Raw genomic sequence first — 14,785 nt, 5'->3', positions numbered from 1 at the left:
ACAAATATCATTATGGTGCACTTTTTGTTGCCATAGTGGTAGTTAGGTATTAGGCCCATACGGTATACACAAAGGGGTAGACATGGTTCACACTTTGATTGCAGAGCAGCTGATGTGCTGCAGATAATGTGGTCAGAGAGCCGAGTATGTTGCACGCAAGCTGCTTGCAGAACAGTTGGTGTGCTGCCCACATAGTGTACGTACAGACTGGTTGGTGTGGTACACACTCTGCGTGGGAAAACGTAGGTATGGTGCACATGATTATTGTTCTGAGATCTCTAGGTATCAATCACATAGGATCCGGCAGAGGTGAGCACTGTTCGCAATAAGGAGTAGGAATCATACATGGTTTGTGCTGTGGAAAAAGATATGTGCACCCGATTTAGGTAGTGCAGATCAAACAGCATATGTAGAACTATAGTTATGGTGCATAAAGGGGTGGGGGGTGTAAATCAGTTGATATGTTGTACCAGTGTGTGCAGAGTGATAAGCATTATTAACAAGTGTGTGAAAAGCAGTTGGTAGGGTGCGCACATTGTGTGTGCAGACATTTTGGAATGGTGCAAGCACAATGTGTGAAGAGTCGTTAATATGGCATGCATATAGTGCATGCAGATTGTATGGTTGTGTAGTGCCGACACGGTGCGTGCACATGGAAAAAAACGTATGAACAAGTGCCTCATTACGAATTTGTTGGTATTTCCTGTGTAAATATCACCAGTCTTGTTTACCCTATCATAACCTGTTTTGGGAGTATAAATCTGCCAAATACTGAACTCTGGTAATGCGGTGTTAGTCCCCATTTTTAGAGTCCATACAACTCTACTGGAGATATGGAGAATTTACTGTTGGTGGTATTACATCCTCATTTGTTTGGCAGTTATAAGTAGGAAAAACCTCCAGCCATTACCGGCAAAATTTGAATTTGGTGGTGCAGCAAAAGTGGTAGCAATTCCATTACCGTCATTTTTTTCCTGCATTGCCAAACGCGTGTGAACATATGTTAAATGAACGCAAATGTAACCAAAATAATTGAAGGTTACTGACTCCCAGAAGAATGCTCATCTGTATCACCTTATCGCCACACCAGTGGAACTAAAGTGTGATGCACATTACAGGTCTGGTGAACCAGAAGAAGGAGTTGGACAAATGTGTGACATGTTCAAGAGTGTTTATTTAAAAAAATGTAAAAAAACTTGGAATGAGGCTCAAAGAATGAACTCGGACCTACTACACATCCTCACAGAACGGAACAGTATTTAAGTAATCTCATGCTCGCCACAACAATGCTTACCAAATATATCCTTTTATTGATTGGTATTGATTTATTTTTTTAAATTGGTACTCAAGTTGGCCTGCAAGTCATTAGTCCACATCACACAAAAAGCCCACCATGAGGATATAACAATCTATTTGCTTAATTGATTTAAAGATGTAAAAGTTGACCTTCGTTTCTACCATTATAATGACATTTTTTAATATGGTGCTTCATGCCTAGTGCTTGGGTGATTAAGAGTTGTAATAATGATAGTTGTTGCCCAATTCATGCACATGGCATGATGAAGGCTGAGTCTGCCAGAATTAATTCCAACTGTGTTCGGCAGGCTGGACACAGTTGTCCGGGGCAAGCATTTAACTCGCTGAGCTATTTTGCCTGTTTACAAATAGGATACTTGTGGGGGGGCGTGGCGTGGCGCGATGTGAGTGGACGCCTAATATCAGCGCTCCGTTCCGATGGGGATTTCTTTTATAAATCCTTTTATTTAATGTACCTTAAATATGTTTTCCTGGTGCCACGTCATGCTGTTGTGAGCTGCCTGGATTCCAAAACTCTTCTGTGAGGACTACGCTGTCTGCACTTCGTGTGTGAAACCTCCAGAGTGCTGGTCCTGAAGCCGCGTCATCCCGTGGTCTTCACGGCCGACGTCTCCCGTCAGCTGGTCAGCTGCTGAAAGGCGGGGAACATGCTACATGCCGGGAGAGCAGTTTCTATCAAAACAAAGGTTTTTTCTTTCTTTTTCTTTCATTTTTGCATTATCCCTACGTTTTTGCCCTAATGTTAATGCTAAACATCTTTATATTTATTTATTTATTTATTTATTTATTTAAATTTGTATAGCGCGCAAGCAGCCCAGGGGCATTGAGGCGCTGTTACTTGCATGAGCTTAGTTACAGGCATGGTATCAATAAGAGGCATATTACAGAAAGGAACAAGCAAGGTTATCATTGCAGTTTATGTGGTTGGTCAATACAACTTAAGCAGTGGGTCCTATGGTTGGTATTCATGCTGCTGCGAGGGACCTTATGAGAAGAGGGTGGTTTTCAATGCTTTGCGGAAGGCTAGGAGGGAGGGCTCACTGCGGATGGTGGGAGGTAGGGCATTCCAATGAGTGGGGTGCGAGATAGGGGAAGCTGGATCCACCTGCTCTGGATCTTTTTACAAGTGGCACAGAGAGCATGTTGGTGTAGGGTGATCTTGTTGGCCTTGTAGAGGCGACGGAGTGGATTCTTTGTGAGAGGTAGTCGGGGGCAGTGAGATGGATGCATTTGTGTGTCAGTGTGAGCGCTTTGAAAATTATTCTCTCCTTAATTGGGAGCCAGTGGGCTAGTTTTCTGGCTTCTGAGATGTGGTCCCTTTTGGCAATACCTTGGGCTGCTCGGAGAGCACTATTCTGGATGACTTGTAGCCTCTCCAAGTTTCTTTTAGAGGTTCCTAGGAAGAGTATGTTACAGTAGTCTAGCCTGGAGCCGGTGATGGCTCTGGCTATGTTTATGCAGTTCTGTTTGGAGAGGAAAGGCCTGACTGCGTTGATCAGTTTAGCATGATATGCGGCTGAGGAGGCAATGGCGTTGACTTGTCTGTCCATGGAAAGGTTAGAGTCTAGATAGACTCCAAGAGTTTTGACTGAGTCTGATACAGTATTTTGATGGTGTCGATGGTGAAGTGACTGAATTGGGAGTCAAGTTTTTTTAGCGTTTCGGGGGAACCTATCAGTAGGAGTTCTGTCTTGTCAGAGTTGAGGCATAGTCCATTGTCTGCCATCCAGGCTTGGATGGTGTTGTAGAGGTTGTTAAGGGCCATGGCGTCAGTGTCATAGCTGCCTGTGAGGGTAAGGAGGATCTGGGTATCGTCCGCGTAGTTAGTGTAGGAGATACCCATAGCGTCGAGGATGAGGAAGAGGGGTCGTGTGAAAATGTTGTAGAGTGTGGGGGAGAGGCATGAGCCTTGGGGCACGCCAAAGAGTATGGTAGTGGGTGAGGCAGAGGCTAGGTCGGAGAATACTTGCATGGTTCTGTCTTGTAGGAAGGATGTGATCCATGCTGTGGCGTCAGGGGAGAACTTGGCAGTGGAGGAGAGATGATGGCAAAGGACGTCATGATCTACGAGATCGAACGCTGCAGATAAGTCAAGGAGTAGGAGAAGAGCTGGTTTGCCCATGTCTCTGGCATCGTCCATTTGGTTTTTCAGGTCCAGTAGGGCGGTTTCAGTCCCATGTCTAGGGCGGAAGCCAGATTGGCGGAGTCCCAGGAGTTTGTTTTCTTCGATGAAGTGCTGAACCTGCAGATAGGCTGCTTTGTCGAGTATTTTGAGGAGGAAAGGTACAGTGGTGATGGGTCTATAGTTGTTGGGGGAGGTGGGATCGAGAGTTGGTTTTTTTAAGAGGGGGCGGACCCATGCTTCCTTGAGGGAGGTGGGGACTTTCCCTGTAGCGAAGGAGGCATTGACAAATGCTGTCAGGAAGGGAGCAAGCGCTTCAGTGCAGTCCTTGATGAGAGTGGCTGGGCAGGCATCACCTTTACAGTTGGATGCTTTGATGTTCTTCATTATGTTAATGATTTCCTTTTCCTGTATGGATTTGAAGGAGAAGGGATGGGGAGGGTCTTGGGCTGGTGGTGGGACAGGGATATGAGTATTGAGCAGGGCTTGTTTGGTAGCTAGAATTTTGCTTTGCAGGCGGCTCAGTTTAGTTAGCATTGCCGTTTGAATTTCGTCGCACCAGGCTTTGTCTTTGGTGAAGTTCTGGGGGGTGGGAGTAGGAGTCTCTAGCTCCCTAAATATTGCAAAGATTTCTTTTGTGCTGGATTGGGCTTCCGAGATTCTGGATTCAAATGATTTGGATTTTGCCCGGGTGATAGCTTTTTTGTACTCCGTAGAGCAGGCTTTAAAGAGCAGCTTGTCTTTGTCAGTGTGGGACGTTTGGAAAAAGTAAACAATTTTTGGGCTTACTTGACAAAAAACATCTTTTGCTATTAATATTTACAACCCAGTTTAGCTATAAGTAACTATTTTTTGGGCATATCTGAATATTTATCAAGCAATTTGGACTGTTTCCTCTTCTTATTTTCATCTCATTTTGAAAGCAAACACTGCGATAATTTACCTCGTCTAGAAATACAAGTTTCCTTAAGCGAGGACTGTCACAATTACCTCACATGGATGACTTTTTCTGCTTATACCTGATTCCGTGAGTACCATCATATTATTTATACTCATCTTTTTGGCCTCCCATTTCGCCTCAGACTGCGTTCGCTCCTACTTGCTGGGATTCTACCATTAACTATAGTACTTTAATTTGTTGAGGCTATCTATCACTACCATTTTGTGGTATTCTGAGAGCCACACTCTTAACAATCCTGAAGCTGTGAAAGGAGAAAAGAAGAGACCTAAGATATTGTAGAAGAGAAATCTAATTGTGTCAAACTATTTTGTTCCTACACCCCCATATATATATATAGATATAATATGGCTACTAAAAAGGGACAAACTAAAGAGGCTTGTGTGTCGTCTCCAACTACCTTAAAGAGACAGAAGAGTAAGTCTCCAACACCTAAAGAAGATATAGCAGACCCAGTCATGCAGACCATTTTAGCTGAAATTAGAGCTTTAAAGCCCTTCATGGAAGATACAAATGCTAAACTGCAACTTCTGGATAATAAATGGTCTGTTTTTGAATCTCGTATGAATGAAGTCGAAGAGCGAGTTAGTAATGCAGACATTTCTAATAAAGTCGCTAACTTAGAAGCGCAGGTTGCCTCCCTACAGCAACAAACTGAGAACCTTGAAAACAGAAATAGAAGAAAAATGTGCACCTTGTAGGCCTTCCAGAAGGAATTGAAAGAGATGATCCTATTGCCTTTTTATATATGTTTCTTCCTCAAATTCTTAGCCTACCAACCTCTGTGCAACTCAACATCCAGAGAGCTCATCGAATTGGGCCCAGTAACTCACCCTCCAATTCTCGCAGTTCTTCCAGAACTATGATTTTAGCACTTCTTGACTTCACGGGCATTACCCTCATAATGCAGAAAGTCAGACAACTTAAACAGCTAACATGGGAAGATAATAAGGTTTTTATCATACAAGATGTTTCCAAGATAACGGCTGCAAGAAGAATAGACCTTCTAACTTTCCGACCTGCTCTGGGGCAATTAAATGCCAAGTACGGCATTAGCCACCCCGCTATCCTGAAAGTTACTTTAAATGGGCACACCTCAACATTTCAAAACACAACGGATCTTAGACACTATATCCAATCTCACAAAAGGTCTGATATGGTTACTTCTAACCCCATAACATGAATGAATTCTACAACTTTGTGCGTTCTTCATCTTGAAATTTAATATCCTTTATTGGAGCGGCGAATGGCGGGCCACCCTTCCCCCATCTCTTCATTTTTGGACGTGGATTGGTGTGGCTGGTTCCCGTTAGCCACCGTTCCCTATCTTTTTTGATTACAACTATTTTTTCCAATTTTCATGTCTTTTTTGTTTGTCTTACCCTCTCCCTTGTGTCTCACTCCTTTCATGTTATCCCTTGCCCTGCTGGGTACTCGTTTATTTTTACATGCTAACAGGTTTGTATGCTTTAAATTGACTGTTTTATTTAAATTACGGTTTATTTTATTACATATTTATCCTTTTTCTTGAATGATGCCTCCCAATATTGTATCTTGGAATGTCAAAGGATTACATAATCCCATTAAGAGACAAAAAATACTCTCACACCTCAATAGATTAAGGCCCTGTATAGCTTGTATACAAGAAAGACATCTTTCAGTTGATGAAGCAGCAAAACTCAAACGACATTGGGTGGGCCAGGTCTTTTCAAGCACATCCAACGGGGAAAAAAATGGTGTAATCACACTTATTAACAAAACCCTCATGTGTAAAGTTATATCTACGGAATCTGACCAGTTGGGAAGATGGGTTATTCTTAATATATCAGTCGATTACAAAACCTATACAATTCTTAATGTTTATGGACCTACCTCTGCAGATCCTTCCTTTTGGAAACAATGCAGAAATCATATACTACTTAGTAACCCCCTCAATTTGATCGTATATGGAGATTGTAATCAAGTCATAGACCCCTTTATGGATAGAAAATTTGATGTGCGGTATACTAACATTACATCCCATACACAATTAACTTTATATCTGAAACTGGCCTTAGTGATGCTTGGCGTATCCTACATCCCACTGACTCAGAATTTACCTTTTATTCTACACCCCATAACTCCTTTTCACGGTTTGATTATATTTTTATCCCTAATTCTATGGTTAGTCTTCTACTTGATGCCCAGAGAGAATCCATCACAATTTCTGATCATGCTCCAGCGCACATTAAAATTGCTACCCCAATAACCTCTCATAACTCCTGCAGATGGAGATTTAACACTAGCCTATTAAATAATGCATCTTTTACACAATCTATCACAGAACAACATAATAACTTTTCCCTTGAAAATAAAGATCAGGACACTTCCATCCCCAATAATTGGGACTGCTATAAAGCGGCCCTAGGAGGTCATATTAGCTCTTACCTAGCAAATAAGAAGAAAAACCTTAAAGCTGAATCTGAATCCATTCTCAAACGGTTTAAACCTTTAGAAATTCAATTTGCCCGCACTAATTCTTCCGTAGACCCTAGAGACATTTTGAAACTAAGATTTCAATATAATAAACTTATCAAACAATAGTCTTGTTCCAATCCACTTAAATATAAAGCCAAAATATACCAATTTTCCAATAAAACCAGCAAATCTTTGGCTTCAAACCTTAAACTTAAGAAGGAGAAATCCAAAATTGTTGTTATTAAAGTTCATTTGGGAAATAGAAAATTGTCTGATAAAGAAATTGTGCATGTCTTTAAGGAATTTTATTCCAATTTATACACTTTTGAAGCCCCTCCTAATAATCCCGCTATTAATGATTTCCTATTTAGCATACCTCGCGACTCGTACCCTCAAATTGACCTCGCTTCACTTAATGCTCCAATTACTGCCCCTGAAATACATTTAGCAATTAAAAACCTTAAAAAAGGTAAAGGCCCAGGACCAGATGGCTTCTGCCCATTTCTCCAATCTTTTAGTCCCTAAAATGAGCAAACTTTTCTCTCATTTTATTTTAAATAACATGGCCCAAGGTTCTTTTTCTGAAGCTATGTTAATAGTATTCCCTAAACCTGATAAAGACCCCTAACTCCCCCAAACCTACTGTCCAATTTCGCTTATTAATACTGACTGTAAGATTTATGCTAAAATTCTCGCCAATGGAATCCTCCCTTTTCTACCCAATCTTCTTAAGCAAGACAAGTAGGTTATGTAAAAGGTAGAGTTGTCCTCATCCCATATTAGACTTTTTTTTAGATATCATTGACATTCTAAACAAATCAAATGACCCCTTTGCTGCGATTGCCCTCGATGCAGAAAAAGCTTTCAACAGAGTTGAATGGGACTTTATGTTCCGAGCTCTCAAGTGGCATGGTTTTGGTCCCCCTTTTCTATCTATGATTAAGGTCCTATACTCCAACCCCAAAACTGCAATCTTTGTAAATGGACAATTATCTTCCTTATTTCCCTTATCTAGACGAACACGTCAGGGCTGCCCACTATCTCCTATCCTGTTTATTCTAGCATTAGAACCCTTTCTCGAAGCCATAAGACAAAACGATCTTATTTTGGGAATATTAAAACAGTGCCCTATGCAGATGATGTACTTGTATTCTTAAAAAACCCTCAGCTGGGCGCCCAACATTTACTCAATATTATATCCAGATTTTCAGATGTGTCAGGATATAAACTTAATGCTGATCAATCTGAGATTCTTTCACTCAGTATACATTGTTCACCGTTTCACACTAGCCCTCTAGGTATGAAATGGAGTACCCTTGAATTCAAATATTTAGGTATCCACATTTCTGCTTCCATCAATGGTATTCGTAAACATAACTCAGATAGCACATTAGCCAGAGTTAAAGAGTTAGTATCTTCTTGGTCCCCCCTGTATCTCTCCTGGTGGGGAAGACTGGAATCGATCAAGATAATAATCTCCTCAATAATACTCTATCTTCTCTATATGTTGCCTATTCCTCTTTCTCCTTCTTTCTTCAAAATCTATAGATTCATGTCTCACGAAATTCTCAAGGGGGAAAAAGAAACATAGAATCTCGCTGAGTAAGCTCAAAAGATCCCTTTCCCAAGGAGGGGTAGGCTTCCCAGATTTCAAAAAATATCATCTAGCGTTTACTGTTAAGCAAACACAGTGGTGGTCTGTTCAGGATATATCATTTCAGGTGCCTAACTGGGTTTGATTGGAGGGAGCTATGGCTTCCCCAATGTCCCTCGCAGACCTCTACCTAATTAAAAGGAAAAATAAATGTACTAAATATTCCTGTCTTTGCCAACCCATCCTTTCCCTGAAGTTGTTTATGTTTCCATCTATAGCTAAGCAATCCTCATTCATATCCCCTTTCATTTGGCACAACCCCTTGATTAAATCTATTTTCTGGAAGCCATGGCTCTCTAAGGGTATCAGGTTCTGTAACCAACTATTTAGGTGTCGTATTCCCATTACATTCGATGAATTTATTGTCAAATTTAATATGCCTGGCTCTTACCTGATGCAATTTCTTGCAATTACTGCAGCAATAGTAGAACATTTCCAGACACTGATGTATAGTTCTAATGATCCTGATGTGCAATGACTGCTTCATATGTTCAACTCTGATACAACAGCCTCTATCTACTATAATATCTTATTAAATTCATCACCTACTCCGAGGATTGAATGGCTTTGCAATGACTGGAGAAGAGATTGCGTACTATTGGATCATCAGTTTTTCTAAAATTATCCAAACTTTTTTTTCTTTTTTTTTCTCATCATAGAGCCTTTATCACCTAATGACAATTGCTGGAGCTGTTTACAAGTTCAAGGTTCTTTTAACATATTGGCAGTCTATAAACATATGTTTAAGTCATTCTGGAACTCTGTGTGGAATACCATCAAATTAATTTTTTTATCTCACTATGGATTTCTGTTTTGATTTTCTTATCTGAGGTAGCTCCATGCTACATAACAACTCAGTCAACAAACATGCTAGATAACTGTTAGATTTATACTTAATGGTGGCAATCCAAAATATCACGACCAATTGGAAAAACCTTAAGTCAAATTCATTATCAAGTTGGTGGAATTCTATATGCAATATTCACAGATTGGAAGCATGTAATGCTTCTACCCCCGATTTACAAAATAAGTTTCAGTTGAAATGGGAATCATTTAATGACTTTTTATCTGTGTAAGTTTGTATCAGTAACCTGTGAATCAATATCCTGTAAGAATGCATGATGTATTTGTACCCCACCATTCATTCCCTTCCATTCTTCCTCCTCTTGTGTGTGTTCTGTCCAGTTGATGTTTGTTCTTGATGTCCATCATTGTTTGTTCCCCCCAATAGTCAAAACTCTCTAGCACAGTTTGATACTATATGATATAAGGATACTTGGCTTACTTTGTATCAATCCTCATTATATCCTGCTTACCTGGCTTTATATCCACTGTTATTCTTGACATATAATGTTTGTATTATCTGCCTTTTATACCTAATCTCATCCAATACAAAACTTTAAACAACAAAAAAAAACAAATAGGCTACTTGCAATTAGAACTAACACTCAAAAGGCACAATAAACATATGAATTTGAAGTTTGACTAAACAAAAAGAATGTGAAGTACAAAATAAAAATATTTTGCCTTAGAAAGTCTGAGAAACTGTTGGAGAATTTGGTTCGGCTTACCATCATCAGGGCTGTATCTCCCATCCATGGCCTTCCTCTGGATCCTAAAAGTATACAGATATCAGAATCATAAAAGTGTAGAGACATTGAATGCACCGTGCCACTGCCATCATTACGTTTAAAGAATTAACTATAGTGGCACTCTTAGTCCTGTTAACTCTTCGGTAATATGAGGAGTGGAGTAATTGGAGTATCCCAGTCCTGTTGATCCTGCGATTGGACAATGGGGTCCAAACCACTTTGCCATCATGGCTTCAGGAATCTGTGATTGGGCTATTCGGACAACTATAGCATTGTCCTCAATGGTTCTATGTCTTCCGGCACCATTATTTGCAGCACAGGCCTCTCCGGCGCAGCCTTTGCAGAATAGCCCTTTCTCTCAGTAGGCCTCCTGTTCCGTGCCGACCCATTTATGTCTTCCAATGATGAGAGGATCTCAAGGTATTTCCTGGCAGGATGCACCCATTTGTTACCAGGAAGTTAATGGACACACAGACAAACCACTCATTGGAGGGCAGGAGCCTACTGCCTTTAGCTGACCAGGTGCCAGGGGGTGCTGGGATTCACCAGTTTACTGACATTGTGCCACTCCAAGCATTGGGCACTGTCCTTGGAATCCCTCAGCATTATTGAACTCTGTTGACCAGGTGCAGTAACAGACACACACACACACACACACACACATACTTACGCACATGTGCATACACACATGTGCACACTCAAAAAAGCGTGTGCACACACACATGTACTCACACACAGAAGAAACAGTGTCAGCGGGTTAAGTATTATGCAGTGTCTATTAAGCAACACCATAATATATTTGTCTTCAAAACGTCTTGGAACCCAAATGTTATTTCCAGGAATAATTTACCAACATGAGGGTGCCTGCACTTGTTTAGAACCCTTGACTTCCTTAAGCCACATGAAACAGGTTGGGCTAGTGGTCCTGTAGAGTGATCTAGGAACTCATGACTATGAAGCTGGATTTCATGTACATCAAGAAATTGCCTCAGTTAGGGGTGGCCGTGGGTGTGTAAGGTTGCTAGGGAGTCCTGTCACACCTAGGGGAGCCCTACACCTGGGACAAGTTCCAAAAGGCGTACCTGAAATAGTGCACAAACGCAACAACAAGCGCTCCGAGATAGAATGCCAGGAAGATGATGAGGACTAGGAGAATGGCCTGCACATACACCGAAGCTGGAAGAGAAGAAAACAAACATTACAGAGGGGCTTTAAGTAAAGCTGCAAGTAGTGTGATGCAATGTCAGAGGCTTATGTTCTGCACACGCCACCATCCCAATGGTCTCCCGGCGCAGAGGCTTTTCAGAGTGGATAAACTGAACTAAGCTCATGATCTTTCAATATATCTGTAATGTTTCATACATATTCATTAACCCATTGCACCGGATGATCAGTCATTGAATCCATGAGACAGCCAGCCACTCAGAGCACAGAGAATGGATGCATGAAACACCTGTAAGCATCAAGACAGATGCTCCAAACTGATTAATATTACTGTGTGCCAGCCATATCCCAGCTGAGCCATGTGGAGCATAGCCATGTCCTGAACAGAAAACATAGTCATTCCAATGACATATACAAGGTGCCTGCAGTCTGTGGCTCTTCAGATGTTTTGGACTAGGACCCCCATGATCCCTTGCGATTGCCTAAGCAACCTAGGACTGATGAGAGTTGCAGTCCGAAACATATGCAGAGACAAATATTGCAGACGCCTGCCATGTAACATAGTAGTTAATTCAGTATAAGCAAAATTAAATTAAAAGGAGGATTTATACTGGAGGGTCTTTTTGGAACTTCTTTTAACCCTAGACCAGGTGAGAGAGTTTCAGAGCCTGACTGTCTTCTTTGAAAAGGCATAAACTGAAACCTATCAGGCATTGATTATTCCAGTTTGATACATTATAACAGTTCTTGAAACTATTCCAATTACAATAGGTTTTCGAGGTTGAGAGGATGAGCCAGTATTTTTCGGAATAATCACAGGCACTGTGAAGCTACTACCAACAGCCCCGGTGGCATGTTGGGGCAATGTAAAAATCTCAGCTAATTAATAAACACAGAAATCCATCAGGAAATGAAGAAATTATATTAGCAATCTTTGCCATAAATCAACGGAACTCAATGGGGCATGATTTCCTCTGAATTAAGCACTAAGTGATAGAACCAAAAAAAGAGTGCTGCGGCAGAAATGAATGGCAACCTAAAATCATATTCTCAAGGCGCGTGTGAACATATGTTAAATGAACACAAATGTAACCACAATAATTGAAGGTTACTGACTCCCAGAAGAATGCTTATCTGTATCACCTTATCACCACACCAGTGGAACTAAAGTGTGACGCACATTACAGGTCTGGTGAACCAGAAGAAGGAGTTGGACAAATGTGTGACATGTTCAAGAGTGTTTATTTAAATAATTTTAAAAAACGCCTTTCTCGCCCTACTGCTATGAGGGAAATTCGCTGCCTAGCTGGTCTGCTAGTCAAATGTCCAAAAAGAAATAGTACTTAGTCCAAAACCCTACTTGCTATCTGACCCTAATAGAAAAAAACATAACAAAAATGCAGGCCAGAGCAATAGTCTCTATCCTTGGACTTTGCTTGGCACAACTACTGGGATCTCTTTTCCAGGAATACGTTTGTAAACTGTTCTCAATGTGATCTTCCAGCTTTTCTGCAGGTCCGGAAGGATTAGTCTTAATTCTTTACATGCATCCGCCACGTTCCCTTCTTTATATGGTAAAAGGGGGTTCTTAATGCAATGCTACCATTTCTGACTTGGTGTTTTAACTATTTTATGTTTTGGGTTGTAGCACGGGAACCCTCCAGGTTCTCTCTGTTCCATGTTTTGCTCGATATGTTTGGTAGTTCCAGGGCTCTCCAAAGCCCTCTGGCCCTCTGCTAGACTTGCTTTATTGGGGCTTCGGTTTGGCATGTGCCTGCATGCAGCATTCAGGGTTTCCTGGCTCCTATAAAACTTTTGGGTTTCCCAGCCTATGATATTAAAGCCTCTTGGTTTCCCAGGCTTCCGAAAGCGCTTTGGCTTACTTTACCAGGGCCTCAGTTGGGCATCTGCCCGTATCCAGAGTGCTGGTTTTTCGGGTTCCTGTAACCCTTTTGGCTTTCCCAGCCTCGGATATAACTGTCTCTTGGTTTACCAGAGTTTCCAAAAGCCATTTGGCCAACTGTTAGGCTTACTTTAGCGGGGCCTCGCTTGGGTTACTTTTAATTAGAAATAACATTCAAAAGACATAATAACTTCTGAATTTAAAGTTTGACTAAACAAAAAGAATATTTTGTTAGGCTTACTTTAGCTGGGCATCGGTTGGGCATCTGCCTGTGTCCAGGGTGCAGGTTTTTCGTGCTCCCGTAACCGTCTTGGCTTCCCCAAGCCTCAGATAAAGCTGTTCACCCCTCTCAGCTGTGTTACCTCTTCGGGAGTGTTTGCTTCCTCTGCTCTGCCCTGATCAGCAGCTAATGCACGTCTCATGCAGAAATCAGGGATCCGATCCCTGTGCTGCGCTCTGGTCTCCGCATCGGTTAATGGGCCCAAGGCCCAGCACGGCTTCTGTGTGGTCACGCCACCAGGCAAGATGGTCTCTTTACCGTCTCCGTCTCTCTCTCTCTTGACTTTGGATTCGCTGCCGCTCGGGATGCCAACCTCCTGGCATCTTCCTAACGATAAGCTCGCTCTGCATGCTACGGCCAGCTCTGCGATCTGGCATAGCTCCACCCTCCAGGACATCCTCCTGTCAGAGGCTCACCTCTGTATAGGATTCTCTATCTCCCATTCCAGGTTCCTCATCGTTTTATGTACGTCATTACAAACAAAAGGTTTCTCTTTGACTGTGGAGTTCAGGCGAGACCCAGCATTACCTGAAGCCAGAGAGATTGAAGAAATGTCACTATTTGGAAAAACCAAAACAGAAGAAATAACAGTCTTTCGGATTCCCATGTAGGTAGACAACGTATTCGGGACAGGGAGATCCTTCCGGGAATGAGTCCTTGTATCAGAGAGGCGAGTCGCTCCCAGTGAGATCCCACTTTCCCAGACCCCTAGCAAGGATATTGCTTAGCAGGCTTACCTTCCTAACCTCAAAGGGCAAGGCTCCCCACTGGGGAGAAGGGACGATTAGTCCAGGTTCGTCACATACTTCTTTCTGTTAAGCCAGTAGCTCCCCTTTGAATGAGAAGAGGAGAATGAACCTCACTATTCTGCACAAAAATATAACAAGAGTGACCCCAGAGCCCGGAGTACTTGTAAATAATGAAACTGAAAATGTATCCGACGCAGAAAATGTCACGTTGGCGCCCCCTACCATGTTTACAGTTTTGCAAGCTACCTCACAATCTAACATATTGTGTACCTCAACGCTTAAGGAAATGTATACTATGTTCCCCACTACCGTCCCACATATAATATTAAGTTCCTCCCCCACTATGGCATACTGGCAGCCAAATACAGACACTGATGTAAACATAAATGCTGGTATTTTTTCAGTGTACCGCTTACAACCCATAAATGCACAGAGATCATTATGCACCACAGATAGACTGGGTAGAAGGAGGAAAAGGCAGACACGTCAGTACAAATATGATGCCTATCATGGATTGGGGTTAGACAAAGTAGAGGACCTCCGTCATCCGGGGCAGTCTAAAAAGTGGTACTCGGATATGAGTGCCTCA

The 14,785-nt window shown here is 41.8% G+C and overlaps 1 protein-coding gene across 3 annotated transcripts in view; it reads right to left on the bottom strand.

Annotated features, from left to right (window-relative positions):
• The window catches only part of SIDT1 (SID1 transmembrane family member 1), a 737,146-nt gene that overhangs the window by 332,286 nt on the left and 390,075 nt on the right, over positions 1-14,785 (bottom strand). For all 3 annotated transcript variants that reach the window (XM_069635864.1, XM_069635865.1, XM_069635866.1), the window contains 2 exons: positions 11,183-11,276; positions 10,080-10,123 (listed from right to left, as the gene is read on the bottom strand). In XM_069635864.1, coding sequence (XP_069491965.1) covers positions 10,080-10,123; positions 11,183-11,276 — 138 coding nt within the window. The remainder of the gene's footprint in view (positions 1-10,079; positions 10,124-11,182; positions 11,277-14,785) is intronic.

This window comes from Ambystoma mexicanum, chromosome 7p, assembly GCF_040938575.1.
Source record: "Ambystoma mexicanum isolate Mex_15411 chromosome 7p, UKY_AmexF1_1, whole genome shotgun sequence".
Taxonomy (NCBI): Eukaryota; Metazoa; Chordata; class Amphibia; order Caudata; family Ambystomatidae; genus Ambystoma; species Ambystoma mexicanum.
The sequence above is the reverse complement of the archived record's forward strand: the minus strand, read 5'-3'. Positions and strand labels throughout refer to the sequence as shown.